General features: G+C 34.2%; 2 protein-coding genes and 1 pseudogene across 3 annotated transcripts; all 3 read left to right on the top strand.

Annotated features, from left to right (window-relative positions):
* The first annotated feature begins 1,144 nt into the window (after nucleotides 1–1,144).
* Nucleotides 1,145–1,686, top strand: LOC114261102 (uncharacterized). The gene is made up of 2 exons (XM_028201310.2): nucleotides 1,145–1,412; nucleotides 1,583–1,686. The coding sequence occupies exons 1-2, from the start codon at nucleotides 1,145–1,147 to the stop codon at nucleotides 1,684–1,686; spliced, it is 372 nt and encodes a 123-aa protein (XP_028057111.2).
* A 4,760-nt stretch (nucleotides 1,687–6,446) lies between these two features.
* On the top strand, nucleotides 6,447–6,806 carry LOC114261104 (CLIP-associated protein pseudogene; annotated as a pseudogene).
* A 67-nt stretch (nucleotides 6,807–6,873) lies between these two features.
* Nucleotides 6,874–10,523, top strand: LOC114261139 (CLIP-associated protein-like). Of its 2 annotated transcripts, XM_082914065.1 has the most exons (5): nucleotides 6,875–7,388; nucleotides 8,306–8,374; nucleotides 8,581–8,746; nucleotides 10,030–10,109; nucleotides 10,213–10,523. In XM_082914065.1, the coding sequence occupies exons 1-5, from the start codon at nucleotides 7,335–7,337 to the stop codon at nucleotides 10,246–10,248; spliced, it is 405 nt and encodes a 134-aa protein (XP_082770191.1). In that variant the 5' UTR covers nucleotides 6,875–7,334; the 3' UTR covers nucleotides 10,249–10,523. The 2 variants fall into 2 exon arrangements, with proteins under 2 accessions (XP_082770190.1, XP_082770191.1); XM_082914064.1 differs by lacking the exon at nucleotides 10,213–10,523 and having other exon boundaries at nucleotides 6,874–7,388; nucleotides 10,030–10,206.
* The last annotated feature ends 1,827 nt before the right edge of the window (nucleotides 10,524–12,350 follow it).

Genomic DNA, 12,350 nt, shown 5'->3' with positions numbered 1-12,350 from the left:
TGATCGGGCGAGTGGGGTGCTCAATTCATGACCTTCCCCTCTCGTACCTAAGTTCCCGAGCTGAGACACTTTGGTGATGACAGACACGTGGCCTTTGGCACGAGTCACGGGTTTCCTAAATTTTCCAAAAATATTTGGGTGGCGACTTTGTAATTTGGCAAAATAATCCATTTTTGGCATTTTGATTCAAAACCGATTTTCCAAAAGATTTGCTAGATTTGGACTCATTTGTGTTTATCTATTTCACATTGCACTTGTGGAATCAGATTCAGAACCACAAGAATCCGAACTGTAGGGCTATCGTATCTGAAAGGAGCACGAAAGTCAAGCTAAACCATGCTTCCTTTGATTTCTTCGCTTCAATGATTCTTGGAAACGACTCATCTGAGAGTGCTTGTTGGATGAAGAAGAGTGCTTTAGCATTTTTTTTTTTCTGGTTTCCTCTAGCTGCTACTTTTGTGCTGAAGTTAATATAGTTGTTGAATCGGGTTCATCATACCCATTTTGTATCAAGTTCCATAAACCTTGGGACTGAAATAAGGTCTTTATCCTCACAAACCAATAATCATAATTTTCTTCAGCAAAAATGGGCATAGATGGTTGCTGGATACCTATACTTTGATTGCTGGAGTTAGCCATGGAGATTTTCTGCAAAACCCACACACCTTCTATTTTCAGCCCTCTTTTTCGAATCCAAGCTTCCACTTCGAACTAGAATCTGATACCACTTTATGTTGGGTGTTTTGGAAGCAGATGTGTGTTTAAACTACAAAGGAATCAATCTAGAACACACAAAATTGGATCTAATTTTTTCTACAGAAAATAGAGAAAAAGAAGAGCCAAAATAAGGGAGAAGATGGGTCACTGTTAACAACCCCGTTTGCAGATTTTTCTCTTAACTTTTTGGCTTCCCTTACAAGTTTTATATATGAAATTATATCAACCCAAGTACCAATAAAACATCTGGAAAAATTTCCTCCACATACATTAACTCTAATTAACAAAACCCAACCCAAAACATAACTAGAATTAAATAAGTATAAATGATTGTTTGGATACAAAATTAAACAAGCACATTATATCAACAACCCTAAGAGGAGTTCGATTCACAAATGAGATTGGTGTCAAGTTTGCCAAGCAGACAATGGAAACCACCACAAACTTCATATGGAAGCTCTATGAGGAACACACTGACATAGACAGCAAAGACTACCAGAGAGTTCTGATGGTGATCGAGAACTACCAAGGCGCCAAAGCCATGGGATATGACAACAGCATCAACTTCAGTGCGGTATTCTTGCAAGAATTCCAACGAAATTTGAAGTTTAGATTCACTAATTTGATCTATCATGAGATGACACACAGTTGGCAATGGTCTAGGAACAACCAGGCCCCTGTTGGATTCACTGAAGGTATTGTTAGTCTAGCAAAATAGTAAGAACAAGGGATAAATTGTCTTTTTCACCAAGAGAGCCACACACACACCTTAAGAATCTCAGCCACTTCAATCCATGAAGAGTCGTTTCCATTAAAAACCCTATCATTATTCTAATTTTTATTTCTAATTAAAATTCTCCAACAGGTATTGTCGATTATACAGTCTTCAAGGCCAACTATTATCTGCCTAATTATGCAGAGCCTGGCACTAGGAACAGATGGGATGAGGGTTATGGCGTTACAGCGTAGTTTTTGGAGTATTATAACAATATTAGGCCTGGTTTTGTGGTGATGCTGAACATGAAGATGAGGTATGCTTTTAGTCTGAATTACTTTGTTGAGCTGTTGGGGAAACCAGTTGATTAGCTGTGGAGTGAGTACAAGGCCAAGTGTAATTGTGAAGGAGGAGGAGTAAGCTATGGTAGTGAACATACAAATGGTGGAGAAGGAGAAGTAAGCAATGGTAGTGAACATACAAATGTAAGCTCTAATATCAAAATTTTACTGTCCATGATTCAATTCGCAATTCAATTTATAATTTTTGTGAAATCGATACGAATCTTTTAATGAATTTATTTTGAAAGTAAATCTATAGTGAATCACACGATTCACAATCAAATGGGTGAGATTAGATAAACCTAATGGTCCTAAAAATTCTTTTTTTTTTTAAAAAAAAAAAAAATACTTGTTCAAACAATAAGTATATATATCTTTTAAAATATTTTAGTCTTTAAAATAAAATATTCTAATTAATTGTTTTTTATTATTGGGTCATTGTTACTTGTAAAGGTTTGTATACCTGTGAAATATCTAATATCGTTGTTAAGTTATTATTATTTAAAAATTAAAAGTGCCTTTGTTTACTTTCTTTATTAAGAATAGTTAATAAGCAATATCTAAAAAAGAAAAAAATGTAAAATGCTAATTTTACATGAAAATTTGTATTAACTTCTTACCTATTAGACCACATGATTATCATTTAAATAACATTTTTATTAATTTTAATTTAAATATTTTATATTTATAAGATATATTAAATATCTAAATGTATAGATATATTTTTCTAAATAATTTTTAAAAATTAACTAAATTTTTACGATTCATGATTCGATTCGATTCATAATTTGACAACTATGAAGGTAAGTAGAATGTTAGAGTACAAGATAGGTATTGAGGCAAACCAGAGTATCTATCTCTCAATTAGCTTAAGTAGAATGTTAGAGTACAAGATAGGTATTTGATTCATGGATTTAGAAAAAGATTTGAAAAATAAAAGGAAAAAAGTGTATAAAACATAAGTGAAATGTAATTATATTTTATTCGCATTTCACCTATAATTTCTCTTCCTTTATTTAAAAAAAAAAAAAAATTTGCCCCCAAGTTTATGAACCAAACAAAATCTTAAGAAATGTGTTTTGTTCCTATCTTGATCTTCAAGGAGAATAACAGTTATGTGGCATAGGAGATTAAAGGTGATATTTTATGAGAGAGAGTGCAAATTCCATTTTCATTCAAATCATATTTAGACAGCTCATTTGCTAGTACAAAAATTCATATTATCCATTTATTCAAACACTAAGCCTGTGTTTGGTTCATAAATTTGGGAAAAAATTTAGGAAGAAAAAATTGTGTAAATGTAAATAAAATATAATTATAATTTATTCGCATTTCACCTGTCTTTTTTAATTTTTCTTTTCTCTACACTTTGGCAATTTTGAAGTCCTCTTTGTTGAGGCAAAAGAACCGTTAACACACACTACAAGAAAACTGGGTATATGAGACGGAACTATTTGCAACGGCACACTTGCCGTCTCAAAAAGTCACTTTTTGTGACGGCAGAAAATGCCGTCTCAAAAAAGCAGAGTATTTGCGACGGCAGAAAATACCATCGCAAATACTCTCATTTTTTGAGACGGCAAGTAGTGCCATCGCAAATGCTCTGCTTTTTTGAGACAGCAAATGGTGCCGTCGCAAATACTCTGCTTTTTTGAGACGGCATTTTCTGCCGTCACAAAAAGTGGCTTTTGTGTTTTTTTTTTATTGAATATTTTTAAAATTTTAAATATTTTTTTTAGATGTACCTTACTTAGATCTATCTAAAAAATAAAAAATTTATGAAAAAATATTTTTAAAAATTAATAAATACATAAAAATACAAAAAAAAAAATGTATTGAATTATGGTATTTTTTTTTTGTATTTTTGGTATTTAGTGAATTTTTAAAAGATTTTGGTGATTGTGGTTTTGAGATAGCTTCATATATATACAGTCACAAAATTATTTGAATAAATTCAACGGTATTTTTCTGTCGCAAAAAAAATTAAAAAAAACAATGTCGTCTTACTCTTTTGATATAACATTTCTCTTTTCATTCATTTTTTTATTTTCCTGTCTCTCTGTCTCTATCTCTCTCTCTTCTCTTTATCTCTTTTCATTCATTTCTCTCTATCTCTATCTCTCTCTCTTTCTATGTCTGCCTGTTTATCTCTCTCTCATTTTCTCTCTGTGTCTCTCGCCTATCTCTCTTCTCTCTATCTCTCTCATCTGTTTTCTCTCTCTGTCTCTCTCGCTTATCTCTCTTATCTCTATCTCTCTCATTTCTTTTTTTTTTCTCTCTTATCTTTCTATCTCTCTCGCTCATTTCTCTTCTCCTTCTGTCTCTCTCTTTTTCTGTGTCTCTCTCTCGCTCATCTCTTTTCGCTCTATTTCTCTCTTTTTTTGTCTATCTCTCGCTCATCTCTTGTTTCTCTCTCTTTTTCTATCTTTTCATCTCTCTCTTTCTTTCTCTCTCTATCTCTTTTTCAGTCCATCTCTCTCCCTGTCTCTCTCTCACTCATCACTCTTTTCTCTCTCTGTGTCTACTTGTCTATTTGTCTATTTCTCCCTCACTATGTTCGACTTGCTCACTCTCTTACTCCTATCTTCTCTATTTATCGAGCTCCTTCTCGATTTATCGATCCACTATAAGAAAATACACTTTTGGCAACCACTTTGTCTATCTCTCTCTCGCTCATCACTCTATCTCTGTGTCTCTCTCTCTCTCTATCTCTGTTCTTTATCTGTCTCTTACAAAATTAAAATATTTTTAAAATATTTAAATATTTAAAATATTTAAAAAATTGATTTGAATTATGTTTTGAACAGAGTTTTGAATTATCTGTCTTCTTTATTTATTGAGCTCCCTATCGATTTATCGATCCACTACAAGAAAATGCACTTTTAGCGACCACTTTGTCTCTTTCTCGCTCATCACTCTATCTCTCTATCTCTTTTCTCTATTCGTCTCTCACTCATCTTTCTCTCTCACTACCCATCTTCTCTACCACATTTACCACTACTGCAAATGCCATTCAACTACCACCACTCTTCTCTTTCTCTCTTTCACTCATCACTCTTATTTCTCTGTCTGTTTGTCTATCTATCTGTTTGTCTGTTTGTCTGTGTGTCTTTCGTTCATCTTTCTTCTCTCTATCTCTCTCATTTGTCTTCTCTCTATGTCTCCCTCGCTCATCTCTCTTCTCTCTATCTCTCTCATCTCTTTTCTCTCTCTGTCTCTCTCGCTCATCTCTTTTCTGTCTATCTCTCTATTTTTCTATTCTCTCTATCGTTCATCTCTTTTCGCTCTCTTTCTATATGTCTCTCTCATCTCTTGTTTATCTCTATTTTTCTATATGTCTCTCTCTATCGATTTCTCTCTCTTCCTCTCTATCTCTCTCTATATCTCTTTCTCTCTTTATCTATCTCTCGCTCATCACTCTGTCTTTCTCTCTCTTCTCTATCTGTCTCTCACTCATTTCTCTCTCTCACCACCCATCTCCTTAAGTGCAATCTCCACTTCAAAGTTTCTAATCTTGCGATAGAACCTATAGTCTTGGTTTATCGTATTACTGACTATTTCTTCCCCTATTGTCGTACCTCAATGTTCCTCATTTAATAGTTTCTCAAAATAATTCTTTCATATTTCCTTAATCTCATCATCCTTCACCAATACCTTAGAATCCTCACTCTTGACGCACTTTACTTGATTAAAATCTCTTGTTTTCCTTTCCCGTATCTTAGCAAGTTTGTATACCCTCTTCTCTCCCTCCTTACTATATAGTCTAATGTATAGGTCATCATAAGCTTTCAACTTAGTCTCTCTCACTGCTTTATTGACCTCCTTATTAGCCAATCTATAACTCAAGGTTTTCTTCAGTTCTATCATTCTGTCACTTTTTAAAGCATTTTTTTTTACCTTAATTACCGCTTGAACCTCTTCCCTCCACCACCAAGTTTCCCTAGAGCTGGGTCCCGTTTCTTTCGACTCTCCAAGCACTTCCCTTGAGATTCTCCTTATACAATTAGCCATCGAGTTCCACATAGTGTTAGCATCGCCTTCTAAGTCCCAAGTATCTTCCTTATCCATTCGATTCATAAATATTTCTATTTTATCCCTTTTTAGGTCCCACCATCTCGTCCTATGACGCCCACTATCCTTCCTAGCTTGGTATTGACCTCTAAAACATAAATCTAGTACCAAAATCTTATGTTGAGAGACCAGACTCTCTCTAGGGATCACCTTACAAAAAAATATTTAAAAAATTTAATAAAAATAAAAAAATATGAAAAATAAAAATGTAAAATTTTTTAAAAAATAAAAACAAGCAAGCTTTCTTTGAAATTAATGGAGGTGCGTTCGGAAAACCAATTATTAAAAGAAATTGGAGATTTATTTTTTATTTTTTTAATCATGTTTGTGGCGGTGGACTGGGCTTATTACACGGGTTAGGAGGTCTCAGTGCACTCTCAGTGCACCCAGATAGATATATCTTCTCTCCTCCGTTGATCTAGCAAAAGCTTCCCACCCCCATTTTACTCTCTCTCTCTCTCTTCACACACACAGACCCACACTCTCTCTGACACTGTTTCTCCGCCAAATTCACCGACTCGAACCACTCAATCCACCGCAGATCCGAGCCCTCCGCCGCCAGATCCAACCAGAGAAACCCTAAATCTTCGAAAATTGCGGCAATGGAGGAGGCGCTGGAGATGGCTCGAGCCAAGGACACCAAGGAGAGAATGGCTGGTGTTGAGCGCCTGCACCAACTTCTAGAAGCCTCCAGAAAGAGCCTGTCGTCGTCGGAGGTCACTTCTCTCGTCGACTGTTGCTTGGATCTCTTGAAGGACAACAATTTTAGGGTTTCTCAAGGTGCTCTTCAGGCTCTTGCCCCCGCCGCTGTTCTCTCCGGCGAGCACTTGAAGCTTCACTTCAATGCCTTGGTTCCTGCCACTGTTGAGCGTTTAGGCGATGCTAAACAGCCCGTTCGTGACGTTGCTAGGCGCCTCTTGCTCACTCTCATGGAGGTTCGCTCGCACACTCCTTCTCTTTAATGCGTCTGGATATATATTTTGTTTTAGTAAATATGTGATCTAATTATGGTCGTTTGGGCCAAATTGCATACATGCAGGGTTCGAAATTGTTGAATTTATTTTTATTTTTTATTTTTTGGGGGTGAATTCCAGTGTTTGTTGATTATAATATTTTTATTTTAATAGTTGAATTTCGGTGAACTGAAATTCGGGTTAAGTGCGTATAGGTATTTTTTTAAAAAATTTCTTTCATATTTGGAAATGAACTTAACTGAAGTGCACTACTGTATAAATCTGTTGAATCAATGATTTCGAATCAAATCTTTTGATTTGATTTAAATATCTTGAATATTCTTTTTTTTTTCTTTTTTTTTTGAACTTTCTCAAGTCAGCGGATGTTGATTTTGTCTGGTAATCATGTTTGTTTAATTCCATTCTTGTTCCACTATGTAGTTAATAGAGATATTTATAGTTTTAGACTAGAAACATTCAATTTTGATATTTCTCAAGTCAACTTACTAGGTTTTTTTGGATTATTAGATTTTGCAGATGTTGAATGATCCAAATCATGGTGTAAGGGAAGCGGCTATATCATGTATTGAGGTTTGTAAAACTTATGGTGGAATTGTTTTTATTGTACACACTACTGACTACTCGTCCAAACCTGAACTGTATTTCCCATTGGTCTTGATAAATATGAACTTTGTTATATTTTCTACAGTAACGGAGTTGCAAAAACTTTATTGCTTTGCTCTTTTCAGGAATTTAAATTTTTGTGTGTGTGTGTGTGTGTGTGTGTGTGTGTTGGGGGTTGCTTGAAAAGGGAAATTAGTTTTAATAATGGTGCTCTTGAGGGAGTTATCTGAGCCTCCAAGATTCCAATTTTGTTTTACGGGGTGGCAGTTTTTTTACTATTGATTCCTCTGCGCAAGATGGCTTGAAGGGGTTTCTATGACCAGACAGTAACGAATGAGTAATTTGATGAGACATGAGAGGCTATGAAACAAATCAAATCTGCGGTAGAAGCTACCCTAAACATTGGACATTTAGCTCAAACTGTTCACTCTTTGTTCTGACGATGAGATGCTGCTTTAATGCTTCTTTGAATTATTAATGAACCATTTCCATTGTCTTCTAATTATAAATTTGATAATTAAGCCCCAGTCAAATCAACCTCTGCTTCTTCAATGGTAGAAGGATATCAAGCGCCTTCCATTCCTAAGGCGTTCCTATAACTTGAGCTGAAACTTAGTAGAAGGATATATGCAAAGTTTGAACATCATATTATGCATTTAAAACGACTTTGTTAGTAGTGGTATGTGTTGTATACATAGGGTGCTTATAAAGAATATTATATGAGAAGTTGTTTGGAAGAATGAGGAGGTAATAAGATAGTATGTAGAGAAGATTGCATCTTTTATTTTTAATCTGGATAATGAATGAGAGTTTCTGAATTTTTCTGCTCAATTATTCAAGTTTGTTTTGTTAGGGAATTTATCTGATTTTTGTTCCCTTCTCAGGAGATGTATACTCAGGCTGGGCCTCAGTTTCGTGATGAACTTCAGCGTCATCATCTTCCCACATCACTGGTGAGTATAATCTGTATGCAAAGCTATTTGAATCTGCTCTCTCCTTCCCCCAATGGTTTCAAGGTCAAGAACTCCTGAGATTGAGGTTTTATGTTTATATATGTTTCAATTTTAGATGATGATGTTTTAGTGTAGGATAAAATTTGAGCCTTATTTAGTTGATATTATCACTCAACTGTATTGATTAATATGGTATTAAACTGCAGTTAAGAGATATTAATGCCAGGCTAGAGAGAATTGAGCCAAAAGTTCACTCATCAGATGGACTTACAAATAATTATTCTGCTGTTAAGATGAAGCCTGCTAACCTTAATCCCAAAAGGAGCAATCCAAAAGCCAAGAATTCCACTCGGGAGGTGTCTCTGTTTGGAGGTTTATGTGCTTCAATCTAAAACTTCACAGATATTTTGGCGGTTGTTGACATATTTATGAAGTCATATGAAAAGTTCTTTCTCCACATCTTATATTTTGTTATTGCCCATTCCTACTTGGTATGATGATCGCATTACTGTATGCATTGATCACTTAAATATCTAAGACTATTAACTTACTGTATTTTTGTCAATTGGTTTGAGTTTGCTAGGTTATGCAAAAAACTAAATTGCCTATATTCTTTGTGGTTGATATCCTTAAGGTTGGAGCGAGGTTGGTGGATGGTGTGGAGGATTATTGTACTGTAATTTTTAGTTTATTTGGAAAGAATGGAATAGAGGGACATTTGAGAGGGTTAAACTGTTCCTTCAAGTGTTGGATGCTTGTAGCATTGGCTTTTATTTTTCTTCTATTGTCAAATTTGTTAGTGGTGTTATTCATGAAAATGATACTTTTGTTTCAGTTACTTTTGATATTTCATAATTTTTAGGGTAGTCTGAAAATTTGGCTGGCTTGGTCAGTGTGCACGGTTTTAATGTCGAATTTGCCCCAATATATATATATATATATATTAATTCTGGTTAATGCTTTACTCTTTAAATAGTGAGGTTTTTATTATTTATTTCCTTTTCCCTGTAGTCCACTTTTGGCTTTCTAGGTGATTGAATCACTAAGTTTTGTTACCTATAAATATGTGCATATACATCATTTACTGGTTGTGCCATGAGATTTATTGAAGGTAAGGAAGTTTTAAGTTTAGGTTCTTAGATGAGCTGATTTTTCCCATGTTATAATCAGTCTTTGCCTTCTTATTATATGAAGATCCACCAATGTGCTCTATCTCTCTACACCAACAGACTAATAGGCAATGTGCAAGGTATTAAATCTTTCTTTATGCGAGGATCGTCAATGATGCTCTGTGGTATGGATCGGGTCTAGGTGTATGTGTAGCCTTACCTACGGATTTTGCTGGAGTGCAAAGCCCCAATGTTGGTGGGGGATATTGTAGAAAATTCAGTAGAGCACCCAAGACCCTAGGCAAACCTAGGTGATTGTATTATTATTTTTCCTTTCATGTGCAAAATTTATATAATCGTTGCTCATGCATGAATTTACAACATATAGCATATATTTGATGAGATCACATTGTTAGTTTAGTGCCTTGGAGCTGAATGATACATGAAACTAAGTATACCTTAATCTATAATTGAATGATAATAATTGATGATGATGTGATAGTGAAATATTGGTGTTAACTTTGGTTTGTTCTTTGTGATGTTCAGGAGATAGTGATGTCACAGAAAAACCAGTAGACCCGATTAAAGTTTACTCTGAGAGATATGCAGTTGTTCCTGATGACAACGTAAGTGTTCTTTCCACAGTTTTCATTGTCTTCATTACTGGTGTTTAAATAGTTGGTTTCTCCAAAAGATTATAATTTGCAACTGTTATCTATTTATTTGTAGGTCAAAAGGATAAATTTTGCCGAGGGGAAGATTTGATTCTAGAAATAAGGAATTTGCAGCTTGATTTTTGAAATAGGCTCAAAATTGAGATCTTGTTGGAAATTTTTTATTTTTTTATTTTTTGTAAGAGCATTTAAATATCCAATGTGCTGATTGGTGAATTTTAGATTTTATTTTATTATTTTATTTTTTTTAGGATTTGGGTGAATTTTATAATTTAAATATGCTTTTATGAACATGTACAGTTTAATTATTCTTTGTAAAATATTGAATTTGATGGTTTGATCAATTTTTATTTTTATTTTCTGTTATGATGTTTTTGTGAATGGAATGTAAATAATCAGCTCTTAGAGAGTGAGAGACGGCTCCACCGTCGGAAAAAATAGAAATTTTTAATATTTTTATTAATTTTGTTATAGGTTTTACTTTTTGCGACGACATTATACTGTCGCAAAAAATAGAAATTTTGTTATTTAAAATAAAAATTTTATTATTTTTTAATATTTTTTGCGACGGCATTACACTGTCGCAAAAATAGAAAATTTCATATTTTTTATACTTTTTGCGACGGCACCACACCGTCGCAAAAACAGTGTTTTTTTTTTTAAAAAAAAGACCATTAGCGATGGTATTTTTTGTCGTCTCAAATAACCTTTTTAGCGACGGTAAAATAGGGCCGTCGCAAAAAAGTCAAGAAATTTCAAACGTTATTAGCGACTGCACGGTGCCGTCGCAAAAAGGTAAAAAATGCCGTCGCAAAACATTAGCGACGGCACTTACCGTCGCAAAAACTCTATTGCAACCCCTGCAGTTGCGACCCCCCTCTTGCCGTCACAAAAAGTCATTTTGCCGTCGTAAAAAGTATTAGCGACGGCATTAGGAGTATTAGCGACGGTATTTTACCGTCGCAAAAAGTCAATTTTTTTGTAGTGACAATCGTTTGATAATTGGCTTGAATTTAATCTGTAAGGATTTTTCAATCCTTGCTGGCACGCTCGCATTTATGATATTTTCCTTCGTAGGAAAAATAAGCCAACAATTTTTGGCACGCCCAGTGGGACCGCCAAGTGTAAGAAATGATAAACAATTTGAATTTTGCCATTCGAACTTGTCAATTTGAAATATATTTGCGTGAAAGAAAAATTTTGGATCTTCAAGAAGAGATCCATTTGCTTGATGAAATAAACTTTCATCCATTACAATATTATTTGGTGGAAGAAAAAAGACACCATTTAATTGGAGAAATTCATCAACTTGATATAGAAATTCACCAATGGAATGATGAGTTATCAACTCTCACTACCAAGTCTTTAACTGAGACTTTAATGACCGGAATTGGTGAATTTTTTCAGAATTTTTCCATGGTTGAAAATAGCAAAAACAAAGAGTTGATTTCATCAATGGCTCGGGGGGTTCAAGAGTCCGTTTTTAAAAAGCTAAATTATGAAATTAACGTAATGAAAGAGCATGTTTTTTAGCCAAATTTGGCTAAGAATGATGTTTCATGCATGGCTCGGGGGGTCTCAAAACCAATTTTTAGAGAGTCAAGTAATGAAAATAACATATCTATAGGTGATTTTCATAAGCCATTAATGGCTAACATGGAAAAACAACCCACTTTGCCAAATAATTATGAAAATCAATTCGGCAAAAGTCATGTTTTTAAAGCAAACATGGTCAAGAATAATGAACAAGCCACTGTTCATAAATTCAAAATTTTTGACATTTTCCAAAGTGTCAAAAAGTATGAATTTTCATGGTCACACTATACCATGACATTTGTTATTCGAAATCCATTTTGGATTTGTGGATCATATCAAACGTTGACTTTGATGGAATGGCTAGCAAATAATATTTTGTTATTAAAACATATTGGGCCAAAAATATGGTTAATCCATAAAACCATCATCATTTGGTTTAGTGGTTACCTTCGAAATATGTCCTAAGACACTTCGAAGCATGTTATTCATTGAAATATCATTTATAGCCATTAATGACTTGTTAAAATGCCAAACTAATTTCATAGTAATCCAACTCTTTGGATTTTGTATGAAGAGATGTCGTGAGCACTTTCAAATGACGACTTTGATCCTTTAGTAACATATGTGACTTTCGAATGGTGGTTTTGTTATCAATAA

This window comes from Camellia sinensis, chromosome 2 (genome assembly GCF_055761805.1).
Source record: "Camellia sinensis isolate YWXY chromosome 2, ASM5576180v1, whole genome shotgun sequence".
NCBI classification, from domain to species: Eukaryota; Viridiplantae; Streptophyta; class Magnoliopsida; order Ericales; family Theaceae; genus Camellia; species Camellia sinensis.
This window is presented reverse-complemented; position numbering and strand designations above follow the sequence as displayed.